Source organism: Phyllobates terribilis, unplaced genomic scaffold, assembly GCF_046119375.1.
Source record: "Phyllobates terribilis strain yellow unplaced genomic scaffold, ASM4611937v1 Scaffold_11__3_contigs__length_659146591, whole genome shotgun sequence".
Lineage (NCBI taxonomy): Eukaryota > Metazoa > Chordata > Amphibia > Anura > Dendrobatidae > Phyllobates > Phyllobates terribilis.
Window position 1 is genome coordinate 425,504,997 of NW_027362771.1, and position 18,839 is coordinate 425,523,835.

At 41.2% G+C, this 18,839-nt stretch overlaps 1 protein-coding gene across 2 annotated transcripts in view; it reads right to left on the minus strand.

Annotated features, from left to right (window-relative positions):
- Window positions 1-18,839, minus strand: part of CRTC3 (CREB regulated transcription coactivator 3) — a 133,648-nt gene that overhangs the window by 9,747 nt on the left and 105,062 nt on the right. For both annotated transcript variants that reach the window (XM_073653144.1, XM_073653143.1), the window contains 7 exons: window positions 15,964-16,002; window positions 13,624-13,709; window positions 11,848-11,897; window positions 8,970-9,187; window positions 7,811-8,112; window positions 4,724-4,915; window positions 3,285-3,365 (listed from right to left, as the gene is read on the minus strand). In XM_073653144.1, the coding sequence (XP_073509245.1) occupies window positions 3,285-3,365; window positions 4,724-4,915; window positions 7,811-8,112; window positions 8,970-9,187; window positions 11,848-11,897; window positions 13,624-13,709; window positions 15,964-16,002 (968 nt within the window). The remainder of the gene's footprint in view (window positions 1-3,284; window positions 3,366-4,723; window positions 4,916-7,810; window positions 8,113-8,969; window positions 9,188-11,847; window positions 11,898-13,623; window positions 13,710-15,963; window positions 16,003-18,839) is intronic.

Below are 18,839 nucleotides of genomic sequence, written 5' to 3' on the forward strand. Positions count from 1 at the left end.
TTTGGCCAATGCTTATATTACTATTATTAAAGGGAAACTGTCAGCAGGTTTTTGCCACGTAAGAGGAGAAAAGCATAATGCGGGGGAAGAGACCATGACTCTAGCGATGTGTCACTTACTGGGCTGCTTAGTGTAGCTTTAAAAGGTATACTGTTTTATCAGCAGGTGATTATCATTAAAGAACTAGTAAACCTGCAGCCAGGTAGTCCTCCACCCCCACCACTGATTGGCAGCTTTTTGTGCACACTGTGAATAGGCAGAAAGCTGCCAATCAGTGGTGGAGGGCGGGGTTATACTGAGCTCAGCAGTCAGAAAAAGACTAAATCTGCATTAGATAACAGTGATTTTATCAAAATTACAGCAAGCAGCCCAGTAAAGTGAAACATCGCTGGAATCAAAGTCTCAGCCCCTACATTATGCTGCTATCAGATGAGGCAGCAAGAATTTGGTGACAGATTCCCTTTGAAGGAAATCTGTTACCAGGTATACAATGAACTGAGGAAGTAAAAGATGGTGGTGGAGACCTGAATGGCAGTACTGCATCACTCACTGACTGTCTTGTAGTTTTCATAAGATTACCCTGGATCATTGAGCCAACTACAGGGCTCGTCTCACAATGCAGGGCGATTGTGGGCTCCTGATGAAGGAGTCAGATGAACTTCAAAATGCGTAGAGATGGGGTCCCCAACCGGTGGCTCAGGAACCACATGTGGCTGACGGGCCAACGATGTGTGGCTTGTGGCTGTTTGACGTTTAGCACCAGATCTAGCAACTAAGTATGGAGAAAAGGTCTGACTTTTGCAAGTAGCCCAGCACAGAAGAGCAGATCTGAATGTGAATATTCTGCCAGGGGTGATGAAGGAGAGAAATAAATATTGTGAGCTGGAGCCAAGATGATACTGATAGTCATAGAGGTGCTTGAAGCTGGATGCAATAGTGTAGTGAGAGTGGCTCTCAAGGTAAAAGAGGTTGGGGGCCGCTGGCGTAGAGATTAAACTGCAATGCTTATTCTAATTCATTGTCTGGACATTCCCATTCAATGAGACGCCAACAGTGCAGCATAGCCATCTCCCCGCCCCAGAAGACGCCTCCCCGCCCCAGAAGACGCCTTCCCGCCCCCATTTGATTTCAAAGTTGGATCTGCTAACCCAGGGCTCGACAAACCCAGGCGCCTGGTCGCCAGTGGCGCCTAGAAAATGTTGTCTGGCGCTTGAGGAGTTGAGGAGTTGAGAAGAAAAAAAAATACTCTCAATCCAATCCCACCTCCTGCACGGAGTCATCCAATCGGAGGAAGCAGGGACAGTATCGCTCAGGCCGCCTTCTCCACTTTGCTCCGCCCCCCTTATGCTCCGGGACTGGACAGGGAGAGTACTTAAGGCTTAAGCTCTATGCATTTGAATGGTTTCTCTCTTTTACGTACACAAGTTGCAGTCAAGAGGCTGTAAAAATGCAAAACACATTTGCTCACGACTGACAAACAAAAGTTACGTGTTCCAGATCCTCCGGATAATTTTTTCACCATGTGAAGTAAAATAGAACCATTTTCAGAAACTCTGCCCATCCGCTGACCTGTAACTCTTCTATAACATCTTCTCTCCTTTTACAAAGTTTGGAAACTTGTCAAGAGCTGAACAATTCTGTAAAATTCCTTGGCTGGCAATTGTTTGATGGTTAAGTTCCAAACGTTTTTACTAGCAATGCAGTTTGGAGTCTTCAAAGCAAACTATTTCTGTAGCTACTCCAAGAACGACCTACTCACATTCCTTTTCCTAAATTTGCTGCAGGTGATTTTGTAGGGATAGGATGGATGAGATTGTCAAAAGTTGTGCAATTGCTCTCCGTCTCGTACGTCTAAAGAATTATTAAGGGTGTTGGATAATCGGAAAAAAAAAAATGATACAGTAATTCTGTACTGACAGAAATATACAAGAGAATTTCAGACTTGGAGAATTTAGCAGAACAGTATTTTCTTTCACCATGAATTTAATACAAAGGCATGACAGGTATTTGCTTAATTAAAAACATCAGAAAATTACATTATTTCATTCTGCTTTATTTTTTTTGTGTAATTTTTATTTTATGTGACCCTGAATATTTATTTATATATATTATATATATATATATATATATATATATATATATATATATATATATATATATATATATATATATATATATATATATATATATATATATATTTTAACATAACCAATTAACTGACATTTCCCATTTCCCAAAATATAATATTTATTATCTTTAAAAGTAAAATGTTGTTTATAACGTTTGTAATGTTTATTTTGTTAAATTAAAAACCAAGTTTGCTTAAAAAAAATTCTGGCTCCTAAATTTTTTGGCTGGCTCCTAGATTCTGAACAACTTTGTCGACCCCTGTAGTTAAATATTACAATCAATGGGCATTCTGCATAATGCACGGACAAGCTGCGTCCCCCCGTCTAAGAAATCTATGTGCCCTAATGGAGCACATTAATTGTCTGCTTCAGATTACTTATTCTATCACTTTCAACTGCAGAGAAAAGGAGAATTCAATGGAAAGAGTGAATGGTGACCACCACTAGATCTAGCTGACAAATGATGGACACGTTATTTTATGCATAATTAATACAAAGAATTATTAGCATAAAAAGATAAATTATTTTCATCTGCAAATAAATTCACATCAATGTATTATCTCTAGATGCGGTTAATCAGGTTGCTTGCAAAATCAGTATATAAGGACTCATTCAGACGTCCGGCTTTCACATTCGAGTTCTACCAGATAGAATAAAGACCCATTGTAGTCTATGAGGCGGCTCACAGTTCTGTGTTTTGGTGTAAACCAAGTAGCCTGCCCTGCAAAATAAAAACCTCCAAAACACTAAGACATGTTCGTTTTGATTCGAGTCAAGGATCAAACTCACCAATGCAAGTCTATGGGTCTGGGAAAAACTCATCTCATGGATGGCATCATAGTTGAATCTTAGTGCGTTCCGTCATTCACTCAGAAGCTTGAGAAACCTCCATCTTTTTTTTTTTTGCATGCAGTAAAAACTGATGAAACTCTGAAGGGTCCCATCATAGTCTGTCCTGTGTACGTCATAACTATAATTTCTGCCAGGCCCCACATATAACCAGGGTTAAACATGAGCTGTCAGTGTAGACAGTACATACAGTGCTACAACTCACCACACAAGCAGTGTCCATGTGAAATGATAAACTGTGCCATAAATCAAGAGAAAGAGTTCTCAACAAACTTCACAAAGTAAATGTAGAGCAGTAAGACTGACCTGCTGCCATAGACATTTCCCCTGTCTCATGGGCTGCTGCTGATCAAAGAAAGGATCTGAAAAGAAGCCGCTCAGGGTGCTCTACAAAAGAAACCAGAGAAACATACAGTATAAAGATAATGCGGTTAGTAGGTGCCATCTTCTGCCGGAGGCAAACCGGTCTTACAATTACACATCGGTAATAAAAATTCTAATTATTACTTTAAAAGGACCGGTCACCGGGATAAAAGATTTTTTTTTTTGTTTATTAAGGTAACCTCTGCCTAGGTTCTACAATTGACTATACCTGGTTTTACAGCCCACACCCTCACTATCTGGGATAATAGACTAGACATCATTCACAGTGTTATATACACCAATAGTCGCTCTAATATCTGAAATTAATATAGGACTGTCTAAGTTACATTAGGGTGAGAAACAGATCGGGGGCGCGAGTTAAGCTATAATTTAGGGTGCCAACCTCCACAACAAGGAATAATAGGGAAAGACAGGTCCCCAATACCTTGAGCCATTGGTGTGCCTTATATTGCTGTGGTTATGACCTAAACTTAAGTGTGTGAATATTTAGTATCAATTATCTTGTACATTTTTAATAATTCTTGAATGAAGTTTATGGTTTTAATGGTCTAATTTTGTTAGTGGTTGTGATTACCCTTTTTTGAATCACTAATGTGAGCAGCTTGTACTCATGGAAGAAGCAGGAATAAAATACAAGTAAAAACGGTCAAGCTTTGACCTATTTAAATAGATTTTCTTCCAGAAAATACAGTAGTTCTGTAGGACAGACAGACTGACTGATCTACTAGTTACTATTAATTCGGCTATGTATAACCTTCCCATTTGTAATTTTGCTATAAGAATCTGTTGCCAACATAATGGAGGCCGTTCTGTCAATGATCAGCGCTCTTGTAGCTACTGTAAACTTCCTTTAATCTACAGAGAGAGAGTTGTGACGTCATCTTTGGGAGACTGAAGTTATTCCTTCTTATCTCCTCCAACAACGCTCTCAGAATCCTTATTCCTGCACATAATGCCCTAATTAAGTGACATTATGAGTACTGAGACCTTGAAAAGTGATTTATTAATCTTGTCACCTTGTCATCCATCTCGTCACCCATTAAATGTAGCCCCCTTGTGTACTGCTGAAAGAAAGATAACCTGGTGCATATTCCGTGGTCAGGTGATTGGAATGAGACATCACGTGTCTCTTAGATGACGACCTAGAATTCAGACAACCCATTAAAAATGTCAGACTACTGATCTTTCAGATGGAAAGTTAGATGCTAGCAGTGTATATAATCAGACGACTATTCAGTGCCTGCTGAGGGTTGTAACCTTTTCACACTGTGCACCTGTAGGATGGACTCAGATCAGTACAGATACCTATTAAAAGAAAAAGAAAATAACCCCTACCGTCAGCACCCTACAACAATACTCACATTAGCCAAATTTAAGTCCAAAGGAGGGCAGGGTACGGGAGAGGGAGGCTGAAAGCTCGGAGACTCTGTGGATTCGGGCAGATGTTGCGGTGTATGCTGAAGGGGGTTATGGGATGGGTCTTGGTATAAAGGATAAGGTGGCGGAGGTTCTAGTGGAGGAAGAGAAAGCGGGCTCCTGTCCATAGCTATACCCTGGAAAAATACAAATGGCACAATTCAGTGTAAAATAGCAGCCAATATAACAAATACAATTACATGTCATACACACATTCTATAGCAATGGCAATGGAGTGCTTCTTCCTTACTGATTTTATAACACAAGAGTCAGGTCTGCTTTATTCAAGTGGTTACAGGATGGATCTGGAACAATGTAGTCTGCCGTCTCACATGGATAGGAGAGGACACTATTAGACCTAATACTACATACACAAATGTGTCCACAAACACATCATCCGTATACAATATACCTAACCCATAATGTGCCAGGTTACATTTTCTGCATGGACAATGTAATGGGTTCAGTACATGCGGAAAACTAAATCATATAATATTCCTTCTTTTTTTATATGATCTATAACTACATAAGCCCACTTTCAAAACAGAACAGCACTGAATAAAGGAAGAAGATGGCTGTTTAACAAAACATACAGTTATATAATCCGTATGGGCTTACAGTGCCGACTCAGCTGTAATTTAGGAGTATTCACATCCTAATTGGGTAAGGGGTTAGGAATTACAGCTCTTTAATATGTAGCTGCCTCTTGTTTAAAGGAGCCAAAGGTAATTGCAAAATTATCTCAAAAGCTCTTTAACCCCTTTACCCCTAGACCATTTTCCTTTTTCTCCTCCCTTTAAGTTCTTCCAAGAGCCATAACTTTTTAATATTTTCATCACTATGGCCATGTGAGGGCTTGCTTTTTTGGGAAAAGTTGTACTTTTGAATGGCGCCATTGGCTTTACTATATAGTGTACTGGAAAACGGGAAAAAATTTCCACAATTGTTTTTATTTACCATGTTCACTATATGGTAAAACTGCCCTGTCAATATGATTCTCCAGGTAAGTACAGGTACGCAGATAACAAACATCTATCTTTTTTTTTTTATTTAAGTGGTGAAAAAAAAATTCCCAAATTTGTATGAAAAAAAGTTTTTTGCATTTGTTTCCGAGACCCGTAATGTTTCTATTTTTCAACAAGATCTGGGGCCAGGTGAGGGCTTATTTTTTGCGCCCTGAGCTGACGTTTTTATTGATACCATTTTGAGGAAGATACAATGTTTTGATCTCCTCTTATTGCATTTTATTGGAATGTTGTGGTGGGCAAACCCCCCGAAATGCTTTCTCATTACGCCGTTTACCGATCTGATTAATTGTATATTATTTATTTATTTTACTTATTTATATAGCGCCATTAATTCCATAGCGCTTTACAGACATTATATTTTGGTAGATTGGATATTTCTGAATGCAACAATGCCAAATATGTGTTTTTTTTATGGGCAAAAAGGGGGTGATTTGAACTTTGTGTCTTTATTTTTTTCCCCCACTTTTTACTTTATTTAATAGTCCCCTTAGGAGACTTTAAGGTGCGATCATCTGAGCTGGCGTTCACAGGAGTATCGTAATGACAGGCACGGGGTGTCTTCTGCAGACCCCAAGCTGTCATGACAACCCATCGGCAGCCCCCCCCCCCCCCCCCCGATCAAGTGACAGTGGCGGGATTAATGACACGCTTCTGACCGGAGCCTGTTAACCCTGTTGACCCGAGATGGACAGCGGGATTTAACTGGTTAACAGCCACAGGCAGAGCACCAATTCCCTGGTGGTTGTTAAAGGCGGGGAAAGAAGTGGGCTCAGCGTTGGAGCCCGCATCAAAGTCAGGGACACGATATATGTTGTAAAGGGGTTTATACTATATTATATATATTACAGAACAAGCGTTTTAGTCAGGTGGAGGAAGAAAGCTGCAGAGTAGGAATGCTTCACAAAAATAGAAGTGATAATAGTTTATTTTTATCAATTAACAAAATTCAATATGAATGAACAAGAGTGAAATCTAAATCAAATCAATATTTGGCGTGATCACCTTCTTGCTTTAAAAAAGCCTCAAATCTTCTAGGTACACATGCAAACAGGTTTTGAAGGAATCTGTCAGGGAGAATGTTCCAAACATCTTGAAGAACTGACCACTGTATTTAACTAACTGCTGTATTTGTCAGCATTGGGGCCATCAATTCAGAAGTGGCAATAATCCAGCTCCACCCAGAGTTCAAAGAAGTCTGGCTAAAAGTGGAATTGGGTCCAAAAAAGCCATACCTTCAACAACGAAACCAGGTCCAGCGACTTACCTCTGCAGACTGACACAGGAAGCGGGGTGCAGAAAATTGGCATTAGTTGTTCTGGACTGAGGGGTCAAAATGTGAAATATTTGTTGGGTACAGAAGGCAGATTGTTCGCCAAAGGGCTAGAGAGAGGTACTATAATGAGCGTCTCCAGGAACAGTGCAGCGTGGTGGGACTGCATTTCAGCAAATGGAGTTGGGAATTAGGTCAGGATTTGGAATCTCTGTCCCCACAGAGTCCTGAGCTCAACATCATCCAGTTTGTCTGAGATTTTATGAAAAGACAGAAGGATTTGCACAGGACTACATCCACAGATCTGTGGTCAGTTCTGCAAGATGTTTGGAACATCATCAGATAATGAGAAGTAGTGAGACTGAATAAAGTATAGAAGGACTAAGCTAGAAGGGCGGTACAAAATGTTCCCCTATGGCATTCAGATCTAGTGCATCAACAATGAGGATTTAGGGTGAAATCACACGGTAAGGAGGAGCATTTTCTAATCTGCATCCGGTTTCATAGTGTTAATGCATAAGGTGAAGTCCACACATAAGATATGGTAGATACGTTGACGATTTTACATGACCTTACTTGATAGTCTGCAGTGTGTGCACTCAGCCTTAGCCTGGAATTGTTCAGATAATTAATTTAGCTACCTTTTTAATAGGAAATATTTGTTTAACACCAGGCTTTCATGGCCTAATAGTTTTACTGAATGTCCCAACGTAGCCAGATATCTGAAATTTTACCTGTGGATTAGTTGGTATATTCAGTGGGCTGGTGGGTGAAAACTGTCCACTAATGCAGCGATTTGACTCGTTGCCTGGAGTCAAGGTCAGTGGGCTTACAGGAGTTTGCCTTCGCCTTGGGGAACTGCCAAGATTGGCTGTTGAAAGAGAAGGATTGCTGAGGGATGCCAGGCGAAGAGACTGGTGAAGGGATGGGTTTGAGCGACCAGTTGGAGGTCCGTGGTTGTTTACAGGAGAAGCCATTGAGCAATTATTGTTCAGTGTAGCTTGTATGGATGGATTGCTGCGTGTGTTCTGCAAACCTGTATCAAAAAGAAGATTTTATTAAAAAAAAAAAAAAAGTAAAATGTAATATTGCAGATCTTGCACAACGCTATGCTGGCATCCAGGAAATGCATCAGGGGTGCACATCCGGAAGACGTGGGCTCAATGCCAGACTTGTTATAAAGTGCTTTCTTCTCACAAGAGCAGTGATCAAAGCTGCACAGTAGAAGAAGTCCTTCTCATCTGCGTGCCATCACGTATACCTAGTAATAGTGGAACATGTCAACTACAAGACAGCTATATTTTCTATGCCCTTGCTACAGGCTTCAAACTAATATTACCATATGGTGATCAATTTACAGATTTCTTTGAAACATAGGACTTGGGTAAGAAACTGGAAAGTAAGCAGCTTTTAGGAAGATAGGAATTAGAGAGATCTGACTTGGCCTTACACAAGCCCCTATTCACTGGCATATAATGGCAGTATTATCAAGAACTACTTTGTGGAACTTGAACGCTTGCATATTGAAGTAAGAGAGTGGGCTGTGTGGCACAAAGACCCTATTGAAAAAGGCAAAGCTTTCCACCAGCCTTTTTTCCCCCCTTAATTATTATTATTTCTGGCTCGCCCCCTCATACTGCTAAATCCCAGCTACTCTGTCTCCAATTATCTTCCATATGCACCACCATAGATGTCACTGTGTAATAACAGTGACCATATTAATAATTAAAAGTCTAAGTGATATAGATTTCTACTTTTGGTCCCACAAGGTTAAAATGACTACTCCTAGAGAGGTCATTTTGTCACATTCTTGATCTTGTGATTTAATGATGTATAATACATACATATAACATGAGTATAGAGGATGAAGAAAAGCACATTGTGAACACGGACCTGGAGAGCCACTGATGCCCAGGTGGGTCATGGCAGCAGGCAGCCCTCCTGTGCTATTCTCTGCACCCATACTGCCATACGTTGTTTCATCGGGGTCCAGCGGAGTGGGCAGGGGAGAGGGAAAATGCAGATTTGTAAGATCTGGCAGTGATCCACCCGTGTTGAGATTCCCCTGGAAATGTGAAAGGCCAGCGTTGGGATCTGAAGACGGAAAAACTCTGGAAAGGGAAATTGATAAAATGTCAATGTTCTTTTCAAACATAAATTAAATGTAGAAAGTTTGATAATCAAGAGCAAAAGAGGAAAACGCTGAAGGAGTTTTAGGATATTTGAAAAAAAAAAATTCTGCAAAGACACTTGTCTGGCTAGAGTGCATAAATGGAAAAGAGCCTAGTTATGGAAAGCATCTTATGCCAAAAATTGATTTGTATTGATACTTTATAAATATTGGGTTTTCTGCTGCAGATTTTTTTTTTTTTTAGCAGACTGGCCATCAATGACCTAGTACATTGCAAAGAATAAAATCCTCAGAGAGCTGAGAATCTATGGCAAATCTGCAACAAAGGAGGCATTAAAAATCCACAGCAAGCGCTAAAATCCAGATCTCTATTGCAACAATATTTACCATAAATCTGCCCCTTTTATTCCCATCTACATTTATGGCATATATACAGATTGTCTCCCATCTCTGCCCCGACCGGATCCTGTTATACAGTGGGTACGGAAAGTATCAGACCCCTTTAAATTTTTCACTCTGTTTCATTGCAGCCATTTAGTAAATTCTAAAAAGTTCATTTTTTTTCTCATTAAAGTACACTCTGCACCCCATCTTGACTGAAAACAAACAAATGTAATGTAGAAATGTTTGCAAATTTATTAAAAAAGAAAAACTGAAATATCACATGGTCATAAGTATTCAGACCCTTTGCTCAGTATTGAGTAGAAGCACCCTTTTGAGCTAGTACAGCCATGAGTCTTCTTGGGCATGATGCAGTTTTTCACACCTGGATTTGGGGATCCTCTGCCATTCTTCCTTGCAGATCCTCTCCAGTTCCGTCAGGTTGGATGGTGAACGTTGGTGGACAGCCATTTTCAGGTCTCTCCAGAGATGCTCAATTGGGTTTGGGTCAGGATTCTGGCTGGGCCAGTCAAGAATGGTCACAGATTTCTCTGAAGCCACTCCTTTCTTATTTTAGCTGTGTGCTTAGGGTCATTGTCTTGTTGGAAGGTGAACCTTCAGCCAAGTCTGAGGTCCAGAGCACTCTGGAAGAGGTTTTCATCCAGGATATCTCTGCACTTGGCCGCATTTATGTTTCCTTCAATTGCAACCAGTCGTCCTGTCCCTGCAGCTGAAAAACACCCCTATAGCATGATGCTGCCACCACCATGTTTCACTGTTGGGATTTTATTGGGCAGGTGATGAGCAGTGCCTGGTTTTCTCCACACATACCGCTTAGAATTATCATCAAAAAGTTCTATCTTCATCTCATGAGACAAGAGAATCTTATTTCTCATAGTCTGGGAGTCATTCATGTGTTTTTGAGCAAACTCTAAGCGGGCTTTCATATGTACTGCACTGAGGAGAGGCTTCCATTGGGCCACTCTGCCATAAAGGTTTATAAACAGCAGCCAACATGTCAAATAACCAAAAAAAAAACGGATAACCGGGCCTTACCCAGGCAGCCTACTCACAGCATATATAAAACCAAACATAGACTAGGAGTATAAATGGCTTACAAAAGAAGATTGTTTATTAACAGATAAATATACAGTACAAAAATCCATTTTAAATATCATAATTGTAGGAGAAGTGCCTGGTTTTCTCCACACATACCGCTTAGAATTATCACCAAAAAGTTCTATCTTCGTCTCATCAGACAAGAGAATCTTATTTCTCATAGTCTGGGAGTCCTTCATGTGTTTTTGAGCAAACTCTATGCGGGCTTTCATATGTCTTGCACTGAGGAGAGGCTTCCGTTGGGCCACTCTGCCATAAAGGCCCGACTGGTGGAGGGCTGCAGTGATAATTGACTTTGTGCAACTTTCTTCCATCTCCCTACTGCATCTCTGGAGTTCAGCAACTTGTGATCTTCGGGTTCTTCTTTACCTCTCTCACCAAGGCTCTTCTCCCACGATTGCTCAGTTTGGCTGGACAGCCAGGTCTAGGAAGACTTCTGGTGGTCCCAAACTTCTTCCATTTAAGGATTATGGAGGCCACTGTACTCTTAGGAACCTTGAGTTATGCAGAAATTCTTTTGTAACCTTGGCCAGATCTGTGCCTTGCCACAATTCTGTCTCTGAGCTCCTTGGGCAGTTCCTTTGAGCTCATGATTCTCATTTGGTCTGACACGCACTGTGAGCTGTGAGGTCTTCTATAGACAGGTGTGTGCCTTTCCAAATCAAGTCCTATCAGTATAATTAAACACAGCTGGACTCCAATGAAGGAGTAGAACCATCTCAAGGAGGATCACAAGGAAATGGACAGCATGTGACTTAAATATGAGTGTCTGAGCAAAGGGTCTGAATACTTATGAACATGTGATATTTCAGTTTTTCTTTTTTAATAAATTTGCAAAAATTTCTACATTTCTGTTTTTTTTTTTTTCAGACAAGATGGGGTGCAGAGTGTACTTTAATGAGAAAAAAAATGAACTTTTTAGAATTTACCAAATGGCTGCAATAAAACAAAGAGTGAAAAATTTAAAGGGGTCTGAATACTTTCCGTACCCACTGTATATAAATGGTGTAGAAACTGCATCTATTATATTATTATATATATTATATTATATTATATTCCATAAATGTCAGATGGAAATACCGCTTTAATGTTTGAAACAAAATCAATTCGTTTTTTTGGAGGATTTGTTTCAGTACATACTTGATGCCTGGGACTTCACAGGATCGAGGACGAGATGCCATTGACTGGGCCTGAAATAGATATTTAGAGACGCTTCAGTAAAGACAGAAGTTAACAAGACATTTCTATACCAAGCAGATTCACCTGGACACAGGGGGACGTAACTTTATAAAATAGTTTGCACCCAGCTGTGGTGCAGAGGTCGCTACCCTAGTTCTTCTAGGAGAAAGTGGCCGATGTTCCCACACGGCTGAGTCTCTGTCATGTGAAGATAAGCACCTTTATTTTATCTTTGGAGCTAATGAATTGGAAATATGCAGTATCTGCTACATAAGCTTTTACTAAAAGGGATTTTTTTTTTAGTACAAAAATGAAAGATTTACAACTCTCAATTGTCATTCTGCAGTAGACATTAAGAAAAAACCTCCTATTACAGACCAGCATCAATGAGAAAAGCTATGCAATAATCCAGTAAAAAACATCTAACCAGGCTAATTAATGACATTCCTCAAAGATTTAAATGGAAGAAGCCCAGAATAGAGACATTAGGATCAAAGAACAGGAAACCTGCAGGCTCAGAAGCAAATGCAAGGACTGTCAACTGCTGGTCTTACACCATGGAAAAACATACATTATAAATGGAGGAGGAAACAAAACATTAGTGGCTCATTAGAGATAACAGGTCATTAGATGGGTTATATGGACAATGGAGAGGACTATAAAAAGAAGAACAGGCCACACATGGGAATTAAATCTATTCTGTAATGCAATGGTTGGGCTGAAGGTGCTCTCTCCAAGAGGGACTGATGAAGGTACAACAGCAACAAAATGTATCAATATAAAAATATATACATCTATACATGTAGATTTTCCTGTACCATAAAGCAATGCTTATTATCACTTGTTCACATGGTCTAACTTTATAATAGCAATCCGCTCCCCAACCGGAAGATGACACATTCTAGACTGCATCGCACGAACACAAGCGCATTACAGACAGCAATGAACGCTAGTAGATTTCAGAAATAAAAATACAGCACTGTGCTATTAGACAGGGTATCAGGCAGTGTTGGTAATAGAAGAGTAAAACCATGTATTTCCACATAGATGAATAGTGATGAGCGAGTACGTTTTGTTAACCCTTTCGCCGAGTATGCTCGGGCGAGCACCGAGTAGTTGCAGCTGCTCAGTGATATGGTTGAATCGCTCCCATTTGTATGATTTGCGACTGTTTGGTAGCTTTAATACATGTGAGGAATGTGTAAGAAATAGACATTCCTCACATGTATCAAAGCTGTCAGTCGCAAATCATACACATGGGAGCGATTCAACCACATCACCGAGCAGCTATAAATACTCGGTGCTCGCCCCGAGCATACTCGGCGAAAGGGTTAACCAAACATACTCACTCTTCACTATAGATGAATTCTATAAATTAAGGCCACATACACATTAGACTAAAGTTGGCTGAACCAGCAACCAGACTAATGTGTATCTGTGCCTGCTGGCTATCCTCCGACAGAGGATATTGGCCACACGAGAGATCGGGCCCCCTGAAGGTCAGCAGCCTAGCCTGAAGAGTGACAGCCGCTAACAGAGAACATAGGAGCGCTCCGCAGGAGAGGTACCCGTCCTTCAGCTGTCACTTATCTAATGTCTATGGCGGCTTTTATACCTGGAAACTGTTGTCCACGGGAGAACATACGCTTCAACACCACCCACTGCCACAGCAAAAAAAAAAGTCACAACCCATCCATCAGCAGACAAGAGAGCTGGGGATCCTATTAAGTACTGCACCTTTTTGGCTTCCCATAGCTGTTTGGGCATTGGCTTCGAGACATTCAGCATGTTCTCGTCCGTCAAAGCATTTGGAAATGGAAAAACTACACAGAAAAAAAAAAAAGTTATCATGGGCAATGAGAATGTCTAAGCTGTTCATGAGTAAAGAGGTTCAGCACAATAAAAGTTAATCCATTAACAGCCCTCCACCACTGGCGCGTACATTACTACAGTAATACAAAGGCATCAGAAAGACATAAGACATGTGGAGGAGGACATGTTCCCTTAAAAAACACAAATGGTGCAAGAATCAAAAACAATCATTGATTAGATTTCTTTAAGGCACAAGTGTCAAACTCTGGCCCGTGATCCAAAATCTGGCCTGTAGGGCGATTATATTTAGACCGCAACACAAGAACCACCACTCCTATGTGGGCCCATTATTCTGAATGGAGGACTATGCGGGGCCCATTATTCTGAATGGAGGACTATGCGGGGCCCATTATTCTGCATGGAGGACTATGCGGGGCCCATTATTCTGCATGGAGGACTATGCGGGGCCCATTATTCTGTATGGAGGACTGTGTGGGGCCCATTATACTGTATAGAGGACTATGTGAGGCCCATTATTCTGTATAGAGGACTATGTGGGGCCCATTATTCTGCATGGAGGACTATGCGCGGGGCCCATTATTCTGCATGGAGGACTATGCGGGGGCCCATTATTCTGTATGGAGGACTGTGTGGGGCCCATTATACTGTATAGAGGACTATGTGGGGCCCATTATTCTGTATAGAGGACTATGTGGGGCCCATTATTCTGTATGGTGGACTATGCGGGGGCCCATTATTCTGTATGGTGGACTATGCGGGGGCCCATTATTCTGTATGGTGGACTATGCGGGGGCCCATTATTCTGTATGGTGGACTATGCGGGGGCCCATTATTCTGTCTGGAGGACTATGTGGGGCCCATTATTCTGTAAGGAGGACTATGTGGGGCCCATTATTCTGTATGGAGGACTATGTGGGGCCCATTATTCTGTATGGAGGACTATGGGGGGCCCATTATTCTGTATGGAGGACTATGTGGGGCCATTATTTTGTATGGAGGACTATGTGGGGCCCACTCTGCATGGAGGACTATGCGGGGCCCATTATTCTGCATGGAGGACTATGCGGGGCCCATTATTCTGCATGGAGGACTATGCGGGGCCCATTATTCTGCATGGAGGACTATGCGGGGCCCATTATTCTGTATGGAGGACTGTGTGGGGCCCATTATACTGTATAGAGGACTATGTGGGGCCCATTATTCTGTATAGAGGACTATGTGGGGCCCATCATTCTGTATGGTGGACTATGCGAGGGCCCATTATTCTGTCTGGAGGACTATGTGGGGCCCATTATTCTGTAAGGAGGACTATGTGGGGCCCATTATTCTGTAAGGAGGACTATGTGGGGCCCAATATTCTGTATGGAGGACTATGTGGGGCCCATTATTCTGTATGGAGGACTATGTGAGGCCCATTATTCTGTATGGAGGACTATGTGAGGCCCATTATTCTGTATGGAGGACTATGGGGGGCCCATTATTCTGTATGGAGGATTATGTGGGGCCCATTATTCTGTATGGAGGACTATGTGGGGCCATTATTTTGTATGGAGGACTATGTTGGGCCCATTATCCTGTATACTGGTTGGCCCGCAGCCTTGTCCAAGTTTTTCATTTTGGCGCTCTGTGTGTTTTGAGTTTGACATCACTGCTTTAAGGGGACCCTGACACCTGATACATGTTGCCCACAGGCAGCACGTATCAGGCACTGACTGTACAATCTCAGCCACGTATGTTTTATTCTAAAATGCTGCGGTGTTTCAGAGAAAAACATGCTTTTAATGATCGCCGGAGACCGAGCCGCACAGAGCACTAGTCACAAGTCCCTGGCAGCTTCTCCCAGCCCGCTGCCCTGGAGTGATAAGTCTATACATGCACATAGGCAGAGACATGTCACTCCAGGGCAGCGGGCGCAGAGAAGCCGCTGGGGACCCACCTGTCCGACTACTGTACCATGTGGCTCGGTCCCCGTCAGCTATTAAAAGTATTTGGTGTTTCAGAGTCAAACATTCCTGGTTGGTCTGATACATGCTGACCAATCTATGGCCAGTATGTATCAGGTGTCAGGTACAGTTTAAACACATGTACTATTTATTTGGTCCTATACTGCTACTATTTGCTTCCTATACTGGATTGTTTCAGAAAGGAAATGGTGTCGCTGTTAGAGATTACTCCTGTCATTATACACAACAGAAATGTAAGATGAGAAGGTCACACAACAAGGACTGACGCCACAGCTCTTACCTTCTACAAAGTTGTCTATTTCCCCTTCATGTAAACTTGCTGCAGAACAGAAGATATAAAATATTAGTTATCAGACACTTTACTAGCATTTATAATAGCCAAGATCCATACATGTGCGCAGACATATGATCGGCCAGGACGGCCTGCTCATTAGTGAGAAGTCATCTGACGGGAACCTGTCAGGTCTGAATCACCATTCACCATTTACATCCGGCTGCCACGGGATCAGCAGACAGAGGTTTGTGGGGTTGTTGGGCATCTTTCCAGAACAAATCTGATATTGATGACCTATCTTAAGGACTAGTTTGAAGAATGGAAAACCCTGCAATTCTACATTCAGAAACAAGTGAGGATTGGCCCAATACAGCACGAGACGATGCTCCGGAATAATCATTTCATGGGGAAGCCCATTAGGACTCTTACCTATTAAATTAATGGAATTTTACTGTGAACCAAAATACTGTGTTTTTTTTCTCTAAGATTCAAGATTAAGTTCATAATAGTCCCAGACAGAACCATTCAGGCCCAACACTAACATCAGCTAAAGGGAATGTACCATGAAAAAAACTAAAAGGGCTGTCTGGGACTTTTATATTGATGACCTATCCCTAGTTCTTGGGGGGCGACACCTGTTCCAGTGCCAGCGGCAGACAGATGTGCTGAGTTGCGGAGCTGCACAGCACAGCCCAATCAATGGTGCAGTGGCTGTGGACAGGTACTGCACATGCTGACCCTATTGATTCGAATATATGATGTATATATATGCAGTACCCGGCTGCGGATACTATTCCGTTGACCGAAATGAGAAATTACACCTCTTACCCACAACGCAATCTAAACATGCAGTGAATAAATCCAATTCCTCCGTTTCATACACGCCATTCATTGCATGATAAAAATAACCTGTCATCTTGATTCTCCAGGTCAGTATAATTACAGCGATTCCAAGCTTAAATTGATTTTATTAATTCAACATTGAAAAAAAATCAAAAGTAAAAATCAAAAAAAAAAAATATTATTATATATATATATAGCACCATTTTCTGAGACTAGTTAAGTTTTTATTTTTTTTTTCTGTCGACAAAGATGTTTTAGGATACATGTGTCGTGATTGCATTACTTTCTTTTCTTTAGGGCTGCACTGTAATAAGGTGAAGACCGTCCATCACTGAACAGGACCGCCCACTGGACTCCTACACACGAACACCACAGATTTCATCAATAAAGGACAAGTTATACTGAATCTTTTCCTACACAATCCCTTTCTGTTCGGCCTCTGCTCAATACCAGTTTGACTAAAACTTATCACACAAAAATGTACAACAATCTGATCGGCTCCTCCTGATCTAGGACTTGCTGCCTGCGGATCAGATACCATTTTCAACTTGACAGGTTCCCTTTAAAATAAAGCTATTTTTTCTCATTCAATCCATAAATTGCCCCCTCGTCCCTCAATCACAGCTACCTACTTTTTGTCCTGGCTCTGCTGAGTGTATGTGTATATATATATATATATATATATATATATATATATATATATATATATATATATATATATATATATATATATATATATATATATATATATATATATATATATATATATATATATATATATTGGTGTGGGTCACATATATATATTGGTGTGGGTCACATATATACCTGCCCACAACTCATGTAAAGGAGATCAGGTTGTTTATTTCAGCTGCAAGGGTGGAGGTGCTAGAAGTATTCATGACCTTTTATAACTAAGTGTTGTAGGAAACATCTCTCCACAATCACATGCACTGAAATATGAACTGGGATGAGCTCAGCAAGGGCTTGTACAGGGCTCACGACAACATTAGGATATGTAGTTCATGAACTGTGTGTAACCAGATGAATAACCAAGGTGTGGAATCCAAGAAGTCATGGGGCACCATGTTAAGGCTGATAACAAGGTGATCACTTCAGTGTAATGCTGGCTTAACGAGCCATTAAAAGGGAATCTGTGAGTACAATCACCCCTCTTCGTCTTCTATATGGGCATGTAGGTCACAGGCAGCTGAATGATACCTTGATATCTGCGATCTGATGTCTTATTCCAGAGAAATCCACATTTTTCTTAATATGTAAATGAGCTGTTAAGATCTATGGGCCGGACATAGATCTCCCCGAGAATCTGCCTCCAGAGCTTACTATAAATAAAAGAGGGCGTTACCAGTGCGAGACATGTACAGTAGATCAGGAGAGCAGACTGTCAGATGTTACATGTCTCACACTGGTAACGCCGCCTTTCATCTAAAATAATCTCTGGAGGCAGATCCTCAGGGAGATCTGTGTCCCGCCCATAGATCTTAAAAGCTCATTTACATATAAAAATGGATTTCTCTGAAATAAGACATCAGATCGCAGTTATTCGGCTTTTAGCATGGATCCTACTGACAGATTCCCTGCATGGAAGAAAATGGATGGTGGTTTAATGGTCTGTATAGACAGGGCGCCTGCACTTCTATGTGCAGAGAACCATTAACATGATGTTGTACTGCTGAGGACAAAAAGAACCCATCTTCAGGGTGTCCAGGCAGCAGGAATCAGACACTGGCTGCACGTTTGCCATCAAGTATATGTTTGAGGCCTCGTTCACACGTAAAGTATTTTACCACAGTACTCGTAAGCCAAAACCATAAGAGGAACAATCAGAGGAAAAGTATAATAGAAACACGTCACCACTTCTGTATTTATCACCCACTCCTGGTTTTAGCTTACAAATACTGATGTAGAATACTGACCAAATACTGATAGTGTGAACGAGGCCTTACTCTCATACACTGCCGAGTTTCAGAAGAAACAACCTTTGAAAAAACAGCGGCTTATTCCTGCCCTGCTCCTCATGA